Source organism: Larimichthys crocea, chromosome I (assembly GCF_000972845.2).
Source record: "Larimichthys crocea isolate SSNF chromosome I, L_crocea_2.0, whole genome shotgun sequence".
In the NCBI taxonomy this organism is placed as follows: Eukaryota; Metazoa; Chordata; class Actinopteri; family Sciaenidae; genus Larimichthys; species Larimichthys crocea.
Window position 1 is genome coordinate 11,400,886 of NC_040011.1, and position 18,016 is coordinate 11,418,901.

Sequence of the window (18,016 nt, forward strand, 5' to 3'; positions counted from 1 at the left end):
TGTAGGTGGACTGTCCAAATAAAGCGTAACCAACTTCTGGTTTCCTGATTTTCACTTATAATATATTTATTGTCCCTCCAAGGAAATAAATACATAAATAGATCATACACCATCATCATACAACATAAAAACAGATTTTCTATGCACATCCCACCACCGGTTTATATGACGCTGAGACTTTCACTTATTTTTCTTATTTTTTATCTTGTTTTATTGGTTTTATTTCTCTTCATTGTGTTTTCAGATGTGAAGCTTGGTGATTATGATACCAGTGTAAGATCTAAACTCTTCAATAACTTCTTATTCCAGTGTTTCTTTTTTCCTCCTCGGGGGGCTCTGAGTGAGGGGCAGCGGTCACGTCCTGCTACTGACACCTCCACCGGCCAATCGGTGACGTGCTCCAGGACCGGGCTGGCCAATGGCAGCGTCCTGTGGGCGTGTCTGTCCACTGCGAGGTGCGTTTTGTGGAGTTTGCTAAATGACTGCAGCAAGAAAATCCAGTGTCGGAGCGCACCGAGCTGCCTGCACTGTTCCTCCGCGTGTGTGTGTGTGTGCGCCGGGCAGGAGCCACTGTCACTGCCGCTCTGCGTGCCATGGAAGAGGGTCCACATCAGCTGTCTACGTTATTCTAACCCTGTCACTTCTCCTCTGGGGATTCGGTTCTGTTTTTTTTGTGTTTTTTTTGTCTGTCTAACGGAAACGGTGCCCGGATGGGAGCGGATGCGGAGCGCAGCAGCGGCCGCCGGTGCGTCTCCAACTTGACCACCACCAGACAATGGGAGTAGCTGAGCCGTGCTGCTTCAGCGCCAAGTACAACTACTACTACTACTCGCCCCTGGGAGAGAAGTACGAGAGGAAGAGGGAGAGACAGCAGCAGCAGCAGCAGCAGGAGGAGGTGAAGAAGAAGGAGAGGGAGAAGAAGAAAAGGAGGCAGACTTGTTCTACCTGCAGACCTCCTTCTCTCAGCAGCAGCAGCAGCAGCAGCGGCAGCAGCGCCGGGACTCCCGCAACAGCCGATACGCACGGATCCAGAGCGCCGCTCCGGCTGCCTCTGGGGTGCATGTGAGACAGCATTCCTCTGCGTGGGTCCGGTTCCGTGAGTGGAATCTAGGGGATATATAACACATGCACAGTTTGCCAGACCTCCAGAGAGAGTGAGACAACGCGACCCCCCCAAAAAAAGAAAAACCCAGCCCCGTGACTCTGAAGGAATATGTCTTATTTCCCCTTTAACCGCTGTGGATCTCAGACCGGACTGAAGAATAATTGGGTGTAATTGTGTCAATTAACAGCAGCCCGCGAGCGGCTAACCTTCCTCTGGAGACCCCCCTCACCCCCCTTCTACCCCCTCTCTATCTATCTACCTCTCTCTTTCTCTCTCTCTCCTCCTCCTCCTCTCTGCCCCCCTTCGTGCCAAAACCTGGACGCGCGCTTCCTCCCCGCAAGCCCCGCCGGTGTCTGCGCGTGCCTCTGTGCGTGCCTCTGTCCGTGGTCCTGAACACGAACCTCGGGCTGGATTTTGGTGGATTTTTTTTGTGTGTTTTTTTTTTTTTGGTCTTGTCTCCTCCACGGGTGGCGGCGGCGGCGGCACCGGGAGGCGTGAGAGCAGGACACAAGCATGATGATGATGATTTCACGGCCGGTGAGGTCATGAGCATCCCGCGGCTCAACACCGGAGACTCCGGGATCTGAAACACGCACAAAAAACAACAACAACAACAACAAAAAAACATTTTGACTCACCTTGGAGGTCACAAACCATCCCCATACACCCCCCTCCTCCCCTCCTCTCCTCCTTTTCCTCCTCCTTTTCCACCACTGAAAGGATTTTTCTTTTTCTTTTCTCTTTTTTTTTCTGGAGGGGAATTCATCCTCTCAAAAGTGTGACCCCCCCTTCCTTCCTTCTCTCCTCCTCCCCTCCTTCCCCTTTTTTTTTCAGCAACACCTTCACACCCTCTCCTCCTTCTCCTCCTCCTCACCCCCTTACACCCCCTCACCCCCACCCCCCCTCTCACACTTCCCTACCAAACAAAAATGAGACTGGCAAAAATGTGCCGACTAAACGCGCTGGGGATCTATTTGTGGGAAACGGTAGTGTTTATCAGGTAAGCAGAGGCATGAAATGGACTTCACGAGTGTGTGTGTGTGCGTAATTTGGCTTTGATGACGTTTGAATGAGCATTTGTATTGCTTTTAAAGACATTTGGGACGTGCATGAAAAAAAAAAGTCTCGAAAAAAGAATGAATCCAGGTGAAAGTTACCTGTGCGTGTGTGTGTGTGTGTGTGTTGATGCTCATGTGCACGTTACTAGTGAGTGGATTTAAGTCGCATTGAATCCAGGCAGGATTAGATTGCATGTGTTGTTGGGGGGAGATGACAGCGACCACTAGTGGGCGCTGTGCGTTTATGAGGAGCTTTCTTTCTCCAGACTGTCAACAGGCATGAGGACAGAGAAACTCTGAAACATGTGATGCTCGGATGATCTATGGCTGTGGAAGCTGTTGGCAGTAAGACGTGGACATGTGCTGATGTTGTTGTTTTTCATCCCAAAACTGTGAAACTGTGACAGATTCCTCAGCGTCTGCTTCACTTTTCTTTCCCGCATCTCATTTGTTTAATTCCTCAGGAAGACAATCAGCTGTTTGAAGGTTTCTTCTTTCATTACAAGCAATCCATTAATTGATTAACAACAATTCATTCTGCTGCTGCTGCTGCTGCTGCTGCACTGGTTGTACATCAAGCTGCCTCCCCCAAGAAACACCAGCGAGAAAGAAAACAGCTTCACTGTTTTATTTAGTGTGTGTCACACTCGAGGTAGTTCTTTCTTTTGCCAGCAGCTCCAGCACATTGTTCCCTTTCCGTCCCCTCCCTGGTGTACCCACGTAGATTTTGAGGTCATTCCTCCCCGCTGGAAGCAACATTTTACTCCCCCCCCCACTTCCTGCCTCCAAAGTTGCCTATTCATCACGGCCCTCTCCTACATGCTCTGGTGTCTAGCAGCCAAATCCTCGTGTTAATGTCAGACAGAGGCTGAAACCTGAAGTCGCAGTCGTTGTTTCGTTGGTGACAAACGAGCAGGACGTGACCGTCAGTCGGTTGCTTTTGAATGAACTTGTGTTAAGCAGATTCCTCGATGGTGAACATTGTCGATTGTGTCAACATCCGCTGTGACCAAAAGGGGCTGATGGGTTCTTCTTAGTAAGCCTGAACAGAATGATCAAACACGACTTCATCAAAGGACAGACGGCGTCTGGACTGAGCGGTGGATAGTTTTGATTCAGGAGGTTTTTGGCTTCAGGCCACTGAGGGGACGTCTGATGCATCGTCGACAAGGTGAAAGCATTTAATAAAGAGTGAGAAAGCGTTAGGTGTCACTGCCCTTTGCAGGTTTAAATGGCTGTCCTGGGATCAGCAGGTTTGGGGTTGATTCATTTTATAAAGTCAGAATCTTCATGCTAACTTCTGTTTGTGCACGATGATTGAGACAGAGCGATGGAAGCTGTAAGCTGCGTGCTGAATATCAGATATAGATGTGAGTATTAAAGGTATTTAATATTTATTTAATGGCTCATTTTAATCGTTAAATGTCGGTTACTCATCACAGGATTCAGCCTGCTGTTTAAATTCATCCTGACGGGTCAGTCTGGATTTTTCTCAGCTCTTTGACTTTTTTTTGAGTTTGATAGATGCACATGTTTGGCAGGGAGGTGGGATTTTAATTGAGGTGCATTATGGGAACTGTAGGATTCGCTGTGAAAGTCACTATGTCGAGGCGCCTGCTGCACTTTTGATCAGTCGAGTCGTCAAACTTTATGAAAGTTCAGTAATAAATAAATGACTTTTAGCCGAGTGATGCTTTAATGTACTTTAGACCAAATCCTAAACCAAGACCACTTTGAGGGGTTGAGCCCCAGTCAAGACCAAGACTAGACAGTATGTAGCATACTTGGGTACTTAATATTCACAAAGACTCTTTGGGTGAAGGTTCCTACATTGAGTCATCTCATGAAGCGTCACCTCGCAGTATTCTCTAACCTCTGTGTTCTTTCAGACTTTAGATTTAGCTGATCTCTCCTTCCCACACACTTAAAAAACAAGTCAGGCAATTTAGTGATATCCCTGAAGTTTGTAGTCTTGACTGGTCTCAAACTAAAATCCAGAGTCCGCTTTGTCTCTGAGACTGAGACGAGTCTTTAAGTTGTCTTGAGATTTCGACACTTCCATATGCAAATGAATAAATACAGAAGATAAAGTCGTGTTGTGAAGAAATAAAAAAAGCCTAAAATCAGAAAAAGAACCATAAACTTTCCATTTTTTAGACAAATCCTCCAGATTTGCTTCTTTTCCACATTGCAAACAAACTGTGCCTGAGCCTGTTCGCTCACCTGCTGTCTCCCAGTTCACACTGAACGCCTTTTCCATTCAAATATGTCACAATCTAATTTTTTGCTAATGCGTTCGGGCGCTGCTTTGCATTCCGAACCTGCAGGCGCCTTTGCACGTTTCACTTTATTGCGTCACGTGTGGGATATTATTTCCCTGCTCAGCCTCGGAGGTATTTCATTATGTGAACTATCAAAGGCGTTTTTCTACCTGCTGCAGAGACTCCCTCACTTCCATTGAATGAGGCAGCCGTTTACAGTTGGGATAGGGGTGGTGGTGCTGGAGAGGTGGGGGTGGTGGAGGGAGTTTTTGCATTCAGCACACACTGTTTAGTTAATGAACCAGAGTCGGGATATTGCCGTCTCAGCTCCTCAGGCCTGGACTCTGCAGCTCCCTGCTTAATTGATATCTCTTTCCCCTCCGTTCCGACCCAGACCCCCCACACCTCATTCCACATTCAGCCTTATTACTAAACATTGATTAGCCTGTCAATGGCCAGGGCCAGACCTGATGAATACACATTTAATGCTCGCACATATCGCTCCCCTCTCTCTCTCTCTATCGTCCCTGCTACTGTTCATCACCAAAGTATCAGGAGAGGAGAGCCGAGAATCGAGATTAGACCTGCAGGAAACTCGAATTCTTCCAAGAAGGGTCGCCAGCACATCTCAACTTCTACTTACAAACTTTTTGGAACAAAACGAAGAACCATATTTCAAACTGTTGACCTCTATGGTCGACTAAGAAACTCTTTTATTCTGCTGTCACATCACTGGACGAGTTGATGGGGAAAGAGCACCACAGACTCCGAATGTGATGTAGAGAAACATCCATTATGTTGGATTCAAAAGCAGTGAAGTTATTCCCTTCCTCTCACCCCCCCAAAAAAAAGTGTTTTAGAAATCTTTTAGAAATGAGCTGTCACCATCAGACATCAGCAACTTTCTTTTATTAAATCTTGTAAATTTGAAAGAAGAATAATGACAATCGTTTATTTATTCAGTGCAGTGTGAAGGTGAAGTAAAGACATTCACTGTCTGTCTTGAGCTTTTAGTTGGAGCTGGAAAAAATAATGAATCGGTAATCAGGATGCAGATTCATCCGATGTGTTAAATTGCTGCTAATTCAAAGCGACCACTTCCTGCTGCTCCCTGAAGGGTTTTAATGCGAACACATTTGTCACCGCAGCAGATTTTAGCAAAGTAATCTTTCCTCGGAACAGGTTGGTCCATTAGCATGTGGGCTATTTTTTGCTACCATGCTTTTCCTTTGATAGATGTGTAACTCCACCCGGAGGTCGCAGCAGCAGACAGTGGTGGTGAGCTCAGAACCTCCGCTGTGGCTGACTTATGGTTTCTCTCTGAGCTGCAGCAGAGGAACAGACTTGAAGTGCACGAGGTGAACACGACATGTTCCTCGGGCCTCCAGCACGGCGCCCACTCTCATCGACCGCCGAGGCCCGGCGATGATTAATCAAGGCGGTCAGCGTTCCGTTTAGAGAATGCCAACGCACAAACAGCGACCATCAGGGAATACCAATCAGTCAGTCGGAATGATTGACAGGCCTTCGAACGGCCATTGGCATCTCTGTATTGCTTTCCTAGCAGGCGGGCGGGAGGTTGTTGGAACAGCAGAATTTTTGCGGTTAGTACAGAAAGGTTTTCATCTGCAGTGTGTGTGTGTGTGTGCATATCTGTAGATGTTCATTCACGTGCACAAACATCTGAGGCTTCGACTTTGTGTTATTTGCACTGAACGCGTTCGAGTTTCAGGAAAAGAGGTGTCCTGCTAAAACTGGAGCACATGTACAGTTTGCCACAAACTCCTCTCGAGGGAAATCTGTATTCACTGATTTAGATACAGTTACGTGCTGACTTTATTATGCCGCAGTTGTGCAGGCTTTTCTGTTCACGCCTTGTTTATTAAGGGAAAAAAAAGCCGGCCGGCGTCGGAGGTGATTTGCGGCGTCGCTCTGTGTTTTTACAGCTTTATTTGCCGCAGTTCCACTGCGACAAATAAAACATCTCCGGCTTTCTCAGCTTCTCCGGAGACACAAACAAACGTTATTTTCCTCTTTCTTGATCAGGCGCTTTGCTCATTTCACATCCGCCTCCGTGTGATAACACAGATTGATCGCCTCTCTCGTTTCCGGGTGCTTGCACAGATCGTTACTATGCACACAGGCGTGCAACAGCCCCTCAGTATGCAAACTATTCATCTTCGCCCGATTGCAGCGTGCACAGGGTGACCTTTTCCTCTATAGATTTCTATATTCAATAAAAGTCTCGATTCCTTCAAGTGGAAACGGCGTGCAGTCCATATAAACACGTAATCCAAACATTTTCACCTCTGGGGCTGAAAAATGGACGCCACTTTCACAGACATGCAACACCATGAAGTAGCCAGTCAGGGAGAAAATGTATGCAGGATCTATAAGGATAATGCAATCTATAATTTTTTATTAGCGAGGTGAATATTCAGGTTTTCTTGCAGCCATTTACCTGTCTGCTGCTGCTGCTGCTGCTGGGAAGTAACCTTGGGCTGGCCTTGAAAAACACAGCTGCATGTGGGCATCTCTACACACACACACACACACACACACACACACACACACCTTTCCTCACATCACAGGGTAAATTAAATCCGACTCTACCTGTTCGTGAAATAAATTGATGTTGAAATTTGGCGATTTAGAGAAGGTCAGTCGTCTGCTTTGTTAAATGATTTTACGTAAAGAAGCTGCGGATGTCAGACGCTGTCGAGTCTTGATATTAAATAAAAGTCCACATTCTGAACCGGCAGCAACCGACTGAGAACAGAGCGACTTAGAAAAGCCTGAATGTCTGGGCAGTGTGTTCATTAAATAAAAGGTTAGACGGTCAGGCTGTAACAGAATGACTTAATGGAACGTCATGTTACCTTGAGTGATATTTCACTTGGGCGTTCATTAGCTGTATCAGTGTTGTGACTCTGTGTTGCCTGTCATCAGGATTTAGAGGCACGTCGTCGCAGGTTTGGACCTTGAGTCTCTGTTCGGGTTGTTTTTGTGAAGTGCGAGGTCGAACCTGAAGCTCAACATAAGAAAAAAAAAAGATTTTCTTCTGTGGTGCCGTTCTCACCGGGGAATACAGGAGCTCTGTCACTGCTCTTCATGTCGGAGTTATTGTGGATACCAAAGCTGCACAGTCCACACTGCAGACTGGAGTCAGCCCTGACTGACTGTGATACATTTACCTCTGAGAAAACACGACAGATAGAAAGATTAAAAAAAAACAATTAAAAAGTTGATTATGAATGATTGCACATCAATGTCAGGCGTAATCCAGGATTTTCAGACGAGACCAGAGAAAACTGTGTTAACTTACAGTAAGACTAAAAACATTCCATGTGAATTCACGTTAAGGTGACAGTCTCAGATGACTCAGCGATGTCAGAAACAAAGATTTATATTTGACTCACTCGCTAATGAAGACTTGAGTTTGGCCTTACAAAAGAAAAAACTCTGACTAAAGAACAGCTCTGATGAATACGAGCTACTGAAAACAGAAAAATACAAATAATACAAACAATATCTGCAGAATAACTCAGTGTGTTTACGTCACCATGATATGCTTTGTTGAAAATACTTCACTACAGTCACCAGAATGCAACGCGGCCCAGGTCGAGTTGATAAACAGCATTCTGGGAAACTCACGAAATAATGAAATGTTAGAAGCAAACTGAAAATATAGATTATAAAGTTAAATAAAAATAACTGGAAGCTCAAATATCAGCAGAACATCGGGAACAGATATCACAATCTAAATCCTGCAGGGAGTTTGTTTGGAGAGTGATATAATACCTCACAGCTGTTTTATATAGAAATAGATTTTATGATGCCCTGTGAGTAAAAACAGTTCGACAGAGCCTCGAAATCTGTTTTTGACCTTAAAGAAAATATTCAGGTTATTAATTAACAAGAAGGCTGACATGCAAATCTTTGACATGACACATGTTTTTCTTAAAGTTTTGCATTTTTACTTTTCAGTCGGTTGTGTCTCTTAATTTTCTGCTTGCTCATGGTGGGAATTGTTTGGTCTCTTTAGATATTATTATGCAGAGCACAGATTAGACCTGCTCAGTATGGAAAGACATAACTTCTGTTATGATTTGGCACAAAATAAATAAACTGAATTAAATATAAAAATGATAAAATCAAAAACATCTAATCTGTATAGAAGAAATAGAAAAAAATAATAAGTTGTAGCCAATGTGTTCAACAAGTTCAACAGTTCTTTCTAATGTTTGATTAGATAATAACGTTGAGGGTTTATTAAGAATCACAGATTGACGATAACAGGATTATAAACAGATCTGAGGGTTTTACTTTGTGAACAGAAAATCTTGAGTTGATTTAAATTGTTTCTATTAATTCAAACATCAGTAATCCTCCTCTGATCCTCCTGTATTAAACGATAACAGCCCGGGCTCAGAGTTCAGAGTTCAGAGATCAGTGAACCTCTGAAGCCGTCCAGGATTTATGGCGTTGCTCAAGGACACTACAGAAAGACGAGTTGAGCTCGCAGCGCCGCCAGCTGCCCCTCTCAGAAATCATCAGTGTCAGGAAGCATACACTCCCGGTTCAGCCAAATTAAAGCGCCGGCGTTATTTATGAAGCTGCCCTCAAGCTGTTTCATTTGTTCTGCAGGTACCTGGCAGATATTTATCACTCACATCTCCCATCATAACAAATCATAACATATATATTTTTTTCCGTAATCAATTTCTCCAAGTCCTCTAATGAAAAACAATCGACTGCTCTGCTGGAGTTTGCTACCATCTCTACAATAATTAACTTCTGGGCAGGTTCATTTCCAAAACTTGATGTATGATAATACATTATTGATTAGCAGACAGAGACAGATTTGCACCATAAATAACAGACTATATTATCAATGCCTCTCTCAGCGCTGTAACTCAGTCGCAGTGAAGGTGAGTTCCTGGAAATGTTTGGAGCCACGGTGCATTTCTGTGATTAAAGTGGAGCTGGCTCCGAGGACGGACAGACACCGAAGCTGTTTAGGAAGAGGAAAAGTTTCCACGGTGTTCGAATTCATCCATCCTCAGTAACGCAACGTCAAGAATAAATACACACGAAAAATAATTAACAAGAAAACAAACCAGCAGACAACAACAGTTCATTCAAGAGTGGAATCATGCTTTGATTAATTAACGTACAGGTGCCAGTTTTAATGAGTGTGAGCAGAACAAAAACTTAAAGTTCAGTCTGTGCATGTTGGACTTTGAGCATTTGTCTGTCATTGTAATAAGGAGCTGATATATGACGGCAAGTTCCCATTAAGGACTTTATGAATACATAAAAAATGATGCTGTCGCTGTCGTACTGTCAGAGATTTACAAACGTTTCATACAAGATGCAACGAAGAGTCAGAACCGGCTCTGCAGATTAACGATCACTGTTGTTTTTCAGTATGACGTGTCCAGAACAAGCATGTCGTTATTCACATCGAGGATGAAAGAATTTCAGTTTTAATCAGCCAAGTTCTTTAAATTCTACAATGTAATGTGTTAGATAATTTCCCTTTTAATCCTAATTATAATTTAAACCACTCTTATAGTTCTAATTTCTCCTCTCGTTTTGTATTTATTTTCGCCTTCAATAATCGATTCAGAAAAACTAAAAAAACATGTTTATACTGACATTGGCATTTATACATTTACAGTATTTCCTCGATTGATAATCTTCTGTGAAATATTGTTTACAAATTTAAAATAATCAAACCTATAAAGAAGAACTGAAATATAACGAGAATTCAGAATCACAATAGTGACTAATGAAATTATTTCCAGGCACTTTATGTCTTTACTTGTTTGCAGATGTTATCAAATGTTTTCATTTGGTTAAAATATGAAACATGCTGAGGAATCATCTCCGCGCGAGCTGCTGCCCGCTGGGACTGAAACATTTCTGCTGTTTGGAAATTTAAATATAGACTTCAAGTTGCATTTCAAAGCTTTTTCAATTTTAGAAACTTTAATATCAAACTTATTGTAGTTGGTGACTCCAGAGAGCTTCAGCAGCACCATGATGTTTTTAACACAGCGGGTGGGATTCAAACCCCAAACCCTCGCAGTGTACAGCAGCTCATACATGTGCATGAAGGGATTTATTAACCTAATTCAGAAGGTTATTATTCAGCCTGCATCGTCCTGCTTACCTGCCTGTGTATCTTCATTTATGAACCTTTTTTATCAAAGTTTCAGTGACGTCTCACAAAGTTCACGGCGTGCCTCAGAGATTCAGCTAAACGCTGAGACTGTTTCAACAGAACAAAACAGAAGAAAGATAGTTTAACCTTTGGAGATGACAGCAGGACTCAGACTGATCTGATTTAAGTTACTGGAAGGTCTCAGGTTCAGTCCCAGGAAGAACTAATACTGCATCCATCAACACGTCTGCCCCTTTCTCTGTGAATGGAGTTCGGATAAATGTTCAAAGAGTACAACCGTCCAGAGAAACGCTGGATTATGAACGCGCTCTAGTATTTCATAGAGAGCTGTATGCAGTGAGAAGAAATACGAGTTAATACTGGCCCAGTGCAGCCTGGCACATTTTAATTAAATTCCTTCATTGATTTTCATGATAAATATCAGGAAAAAGTCGCCGTGTGATTCACGCGAGCGAGCCGACTCTATGTGGACGTTTTTCCAGCACATTCTGGGTGAGGAAGCAGATTTGGAAACAGAAAAACAACTGAGTTTGCAGCGTGTTGGAAACGTTGGCAGCGCAGCCTGCAGGAGCAGAAACACAGGCCAACACCAACCTCTGCAGCAACCGCAAACATTAAAGCCCAAGTGAGTGTTTACCTGATAATCTGCTCTGCAAACAGTTCAGTGGAATGGACCACAACGCCTTTAAAAAACAACATCCTCAGGGACTTTGACTTTTTGCCCTGCGAATGTGGAAATGTGAATTTTTTTTTTTTCCTGGTGTTGCTGGAGCAGTGGAGTGTGTGACGCAGCTCAGCCATCCGAGTATCAGGCCTTCATTTGAAGTGATGAGCGAGTGTTGGCCGGGCCGAGCGGCCCTTTGCTTTTCTGAGTGTTACTAAATGCCAGGATGAGATCAATTAGGGATTCAGGTCTTCAGAGGCTTTAGGAACATAATGAGGAACACTTAGGGCTAATGATCGGAGCCTTGCATTAGCCCACACCTCGGCCTCAGCCTCGCTTTTCCTCTTCTTCCTCGCTGTGTGCATATTAGACACCGGCACACTCAGCTGTTTTTTTCTTCTCCTCTGCTGCCTCAGCATTGGACACGGGTCTCCGAAGTAGCCACGGCCAGCATTGATTTGAAATAATTAAAGCAAATCTGAACTTTGATCATAGAAACCCAGAGAACAGGAAGCTCAGGGGGAAGATTATCAACCAAAGCAGATGGAAAGGCCTTGGATGGCTTTGCACCACGTCGGTGTTTGTGTGCCGTTTACGTCGGTCGATGGTGAAACACTTCAATCCACTGTGGCCCCATTCCAGTCTATTACAGCGTGTGTGTCTACATACTGGAGAGCAATGAAAGCACTCTGAATACCACCTGAGTTCAAAAGCACTGTTGAGACTTTAAGAGTAACTAAGGTTTTCCAACCTGGGTCCTATTGTTTTGTTTTTTTTGTGACTAATGGGAATGGCAATTTTTAAAATTGGTCCAGCATTGAGTGAGAGTGCTGCAGCCGCTGACTGAAGCTGAATCCGTCAAAGCGCCGCTGACTGACTCAGGAAGAGTCTGAAAACATTCTGCAACATTCTCTAAAGAGACCAACGTTTACGTGAGAGAGGAAGATCATTTTTATGTAACGTCCGTGCCACCAGACTTCATTTACCATTCAACAAGTAACCGTCACTGTTTCAGCGGTCTGCTTTGGTCTAAATAAACCCTTAATTCACAGAGTTGGATAAATATGAATATCAGGAGAGAAAGCGTTCTTAAGAGGGCAAAGCTTTATGATTCTGGCCTCTAAAATCACAAGGTGATAATGTTATTAGACACATTTAAAATAATCAAACCTATAAAGAAGAACTGAAATATGACGTCAAATAAAAAAACGAGAATTCAGAATCACAATAGTGACTAATGAAATTATTTCCAGGCACTTTATGTCTTTACTTGTTTGCAGATGTTGTCAAATGTTTTAATTTGGTTCAAATATGAAACATGCTGAGGAATCATCTCCGCGCGAGCTGCTGCCCGCTGGGACTGAAACATTTCTGCTGTTTGGAAATTTAAATATAGACTTCAAGTTGCATTTCAAAGCTTTTTCAATTTTGGAAACTTTAATATCAAACTTATTGTAGTTGGTGACTCCAGAGAGCTTCAGCAGCACCATGACTGCGTTTTTAACACAGCGGGTGGGATTCAAACCCCAAACCCTCGCAGTGTACAGCAGCTCATACATGTGCATGAAGGGATTTATTAACCTAATTCAGAAGGTTATTATTCAGCCTGCAGCGTCCTGCTTACCTGCCTGTGTATCTTCACATCTTCTTCAGCATTTCATTCAAACGTGACAGAAACAAGTCAACCGTGCTCTAAATAAATTAATTCACAGAGCTGCATAAATATAAATATCAGGAGAGGAGCGAACTTGGTGCCACAAAGCGTTGCTCCTCCTAAAATCACAAGGTGATGATGTTATTAGACACACCTGTGCGTTCCCTGCAGGTGTATAGGTTCGCTCCAGCTACTGTTCCTTTGTTGATGGTAGCTGCCAGAGCGTTGAAGCTGTCACACTCTGTCTGAACCTCCACGAGCCACAGACTCAGCATTATGAAGATTTTATTGGAAGAGACGTCTCCTGGGTAGCCACAGCTGGAGACATTGTCCCTTTAGGTGAGAAATCAAGTGAAAAACCAAACAGAGGACGGTGCAGACGTCTGTTTCCACCGCCTGGGCTTTATTATGCTCCATGCAGTCCTGTAGTTGTTTGCAGTCGCTGTCTTTTGCACAGATATTATTACTCACTGCAGGAGCTCTGTTTCTTTCTCCTGTGTGAGAACTGATCTGCAGTCAGTCAGAGTAGGAGGGAGAATATTCTGTTAACTGGTTTATTCATGGAAACTGAGCCAGCCACATTTATGATGTGAACTGTTTGCAATAATATTAAAAGCGGGTTTAAAAAAATCTGATCTATAAGCCAAGCATTCATGCAAATGGATCAGACACCTGGCAGATCTTTAGCTCATGAATATTTAGAAATCAGAGGCGGTTATTACTGAAAAACATCTAACCTGGTAAAAAGGTGTCAAGCTGACTCACACACGACCACAACTCACTCCCAGATCATCAGATGTCGCTGCCAGGTGACGTAGTAGAACGTGTGAGGAGGTCAAACAAACTCACAGCTGTTCATGTCCTGTGTCAGACTGAAAGTAAGTTATGTTGGCTGCATTAGTGAACCTGTGTATCATATTTAAGTTACAGGTGTACAGTAGGTAGATATTTGGTACAACCAGGCCCGGGTTTAGAACCAAAAGTCACATGACTTCCAACTGCTCCCCACTTTAAATTCCTGTCACAGTGTCAGGAACATTTGCCTTGATAGTTCTGGTCTGACCACACTCACAGGAGTCCCTCTAAACACAAACTGAGACGAATCAGGGAACAAAACCCCCGCCGGATTCAGGCGGCTTTAACTGCAGTTCCCTCGGTAGAAGACTGACACTTGTGTGGGTCCTGTGAGCTCGGCCCGCTGAGGGTTTCAGCCGGACAGAGTCCAGATGTAAGCTGATACACTGCTCATTCCCTCCCCTGCGGACCGTCCATTGATTTCATTTAACCTTTGTTTATTCAGGGATTGTAGATACTGTGTGGAGCCGCTCAGAGCAACTGAAGTCCGTCGGTCGAGACGAAGGAAGCAACATTCTTGATTCGATTCACCAACCTCCGCTTTTCTGTTTGTCACGTAGTTCTAGTCAGTTAATGTGAAGAAAGCTCAGAACGCCTGATATAATGAAGCTGTGATGTGTCGGCTCACTGTACTGTACTCGATGGGAAGTGTGAAGACAAGGTCAAGGGTCAAAAATAGGGTTCAAGAGCAAGTCCCCGGGGTCGTCGAACAGTTAAAGGCTACAGATAGAAATCCGCTCCTTTCTTTCTGAATTTCACAGTGTCAGTGTAATTCAGCTCAAAGTGTTGTCCGGGGGAAATTATCTTTGTGTCGAGGACACACTGGTGTAATCCCAGTCTGTGACTAATCTGATTGCACCGTCATCAGCCCAGCAGTGTGTTTGTTCAATGCTAATTTAAGAGGCCATTCACACGGGTCTCGTGCTTTTATTGTGTCGTCTCAACGGAGAGAGCGCCGTGCCGAACAAGACACATTTGTTTTGTATTGTTTTGATCCTATCACACTCCCACTTGTCGTCGCTGTAAAGAGGATTAGGCTCAGATTCGTCACGTCGCTGCAGGAATTATTGGTGCCGAGATAATCTCTGATCCACCTAATTTGCTGTCGCAGAGAAAAGAATTGGATGAAGTGTGATGGGCCTAAAAAAAAAAAACCTGATGTCGTCGCATTGATCAGCCTCGACTCGGAGCGTGTGAGCTCTGCAGTTTTAGGAGACGCCATCAGAGGTCCATTATCGGATTATTGACGCTGTAGAGGTGCTCGCGTCCCTCCAGGTCGTCCACGCCGATTCTCCACTTGACACCTGAGTTTGTCAGGCTCTGATAAGCTATTGACAAGCGTCGTCATCATCAATTGACTTCACTTCACTCGCTCTCATCAGTCACCCGTGTGACCTCAACGAGAGAGAGCAGTTAAACAGACAATTATCGTAACGGGGTAATCACTCACGGAAACGTGCTCGATTTGATTTCTGTGGTCGCTGTTGTTATTTTCACAGTTAACACAATCATGCTCTGCATGATTTTAATAAATGTCATTTAGTTACAATTGTAGTTTTCAGAGCTGCTTTCTGTGTGACGGCGTGTCCCTAAAACTGAGATAACAAACTGACTGAGAAAGTGTTTGAGGCTCAGTCACACTGTCGACGAGATTTACAACTAAAACCATAAAATATGCACAAGAAGTACAGTTTTATTTTCCATTATTGATCTCATATAATATTGTGAAATTAAATCACTCAGCACGTTTTCCACTGATGAAAAAATACTTCCACACAAGTTATCTAAATTTTGATTTTGAGTCCAGGTAAAGTCAATTCAGAGATTTCTTTCAAACACATTAAATATGTTGGAAAATAGTTGCTGAAAACACGTGAAAATTATATATTAGTGAAATGTGGAGTTAGAGGTTCAGACAGTTTTTCACCAGTTTTCAGTCTCAGGATTTTGTGGGCGGTCCTTAAAGGGTGGCTCGATGACACGCTGAGGTCACCCTGAGCAGAGAGACAGAGATGAAATCATCTCAGCTCAGAGTGTTTCAATGTTAGTCATGTCATTTTCTGAACTCATCTGACTCGTTTCAGTCGCTTCACAACGGTGTGGCGTGGCTTCAGCGCCTTCAGAGGACACGCCCCCACATGCTGAAGCCACGCCCCACATGCTGAAGCCACGCCCCCACAGTCCTGGAGCTGAGAATTCATTTTTACCTGATTTTGACGCCTAATTTCATAAAGTTGTTGATATTTTAATTCATTCAAATTTGGCTGGGTGGTTAATAACACTTTCTTCTTTGGTCTGATGAACTCAGAACATTTATTTATTCTACCTTTACACAGACTGTAATTTAAATTCAGTACCAGATCTTTCAGTTTGAGATGATAATTATGGAAAATGTAGTTTATGCCTGTTGGCAAGCATGAGTTGTTGAACGTACAGAGAAACGTGGATTTTAAAGTCAGAGAAAGTTTGAAGTTTCATTGTCAGAACTGATTCAATCAGCTGGATTGTGTTGCTTTATGTATCCACACAGTCCAATAATATATAAAAGTAAAAATAACCCACAATATAAAACTTTGACAGTAATTCCACCAATATAGAAGTCGAATATTTTACATATACATGGAAGAAAAACAGATTTAGACTTTGTCACTAAAACTAGAGTTCAGTCTTTGTAATCTTAGTTTTTAGTCTCAAAGATCAGGTCGTATCACACGTGAGAGCCAAAAAAACTAAAATCAATATTAGGTTTTAATTTTAGAGGAGTGACGACATAAAGTGCAGCGCTGGCCAGCAGAAATGTGACCTTCTGTCACCACGACAAGGACGACGAGTGTGCTGACACAAAATGTACCGTCGACTCTGCTTTCATAAAGAAAATGGCTAAATGCTTTTAACAGATAACTGCTGCAACAGTTACATGTGATGAGTACTGACAGAACTTTATGTATTTTAAGTTGTCGTGGTAGAAATTATAATAAACTATTTTGGCATTTAAATTTCATATAATCAAATCAAATTATCTCAAATTTGAGGACACACGTGTCAATAAGCTTTCAGAAAGAGTTAGTTGTCTCTCCTCTGTCACTGAATTTCTATTTTCTTTGAACATCTGTCCTGTGATTCTTCTTGCACCTCTGATTTGTGCGACCTGTAACTGTTGTGACAGTGACAGCGCTGATGGTGTCTGTGCTGACACGTGAATTTTAAAAGTTTAAAATGTCCTAAATCTTTTATTGTTAGAGCTCAGCGGAGCGCCATCTCCAAACTGTTTCTCAAATGTGACATGTCGGACACCTCTGGCTTGACTGTGACGAGACTTTGACTGTGACGAATGCCGACTCTGTGCGCTGGCATTTGAGAAATTATCCACATCTCAGATGGGAAGTCAGCAACTAAAGGTCAAAATATCAGACTGTGAAAGGCCACAAATGTTTAAAAACCGCCATAAATCCCAGTCATGATTGGCCTGAAGCGTGCCTCTATCAACATGTTTATCTAACACGTCGATGACCCAGAACTACATATATGAGCGCTCCCAAAGAAAACTGTTGATCATTCAATAACAGCCAACCCATGCCCCAAACTCTGACCTTTTTGGGTTTGATGTGAGGAACATTCATTTGCAATGGTTGGATGAACAACGTGACTTTTCCATCACCATCCCAAGAAAAAAGATTTGTCTGCTGGGCCTCCGTCGTCGTTTGGTTGATGTTGTAAAATCCTGGCGGTTTGGTAAAGATTGTGGTTTAGGTTGAAACAGGGTCAGGACGTTAGGTGTAGGGTTATGTAAAAAAAGGTTGCGCCAACGTTGACTTCTTGGGGAAAGTCTGCGTATGTTTCCGGCTTACGAGGACTTTGACGCTTTTTATTATTTAATAAATACCCGTACTCACTAACAACAAACATAAATATGGATCACTAGAAGCTGCTGGACTGTTGCTGCTGTTTTTTCTGGTGAAGAAATTATTATTTGTTCCACATTTGTCCGTTTTCCAGTGGGCTCAGACTGAATCATGAGGCAGCAGACTGAGTCAGACCCCCTCACACTACAAGACTATTTGTCATTCAGTCCCTCAGACTGTATCTGTCCTCTCTGTGAAGTGCTGTGTGCCAGGCCTGGATGTACTCGATAAAGACAGAACAAAGAATAAATACTTACAGAAAAAAGAAACCTCTCTTCCTAAAGATGAGATCTCTGCTCGTGTTTCATGACTTCCCAAGATATATAA

General features: G+C 43.3%; 1 protein-coding gene and 1 long non-coding RNA gene across 7 annotated transcripts in view; one reads left to right on the forward strand and one right to left on the reverse strand.

Moving 5' to 3' along the window:
- Positions 1-2,036: 2,036 nt before the first annotated feature.
- The window catches only part of glra1 (glycine receptor, alpha 1), a 97,408-nt gene continuing 81,428 nt past the window's right edge, over positions 2,037-18,016 (forward strand). For all 6 annotated transcript variants that reach the window (XM_019260948.2, XM_019260949.2, XM_027285358.1 and 3 more), the window contains exon 1: positions 2,037-2,105. In XM_019260948.2, coding sequence (XP_019116493.1) covers positions 2,050-2,105 — 56 coding nt within the window. In that variant the 5' untranslated portion in view covers positions 2,037-2,049. The remainder of the gene's footprint in view (positions 2,106-18,016) is intronic.
- Positions 6,886-13,023, reverse strand: LOC113747094 (uncharacterized). The gene is made up of 3 exons (XR_003463334.1): positions 12,903-13,023; positions 7,304-7,449; positions 6,886-6,960 (listed from the first exon to the last, which is right to left on the reverse strand). It is a non-coding gene; the product is annotated as an uncharacterized LOC113747094 (long non-coding RNA).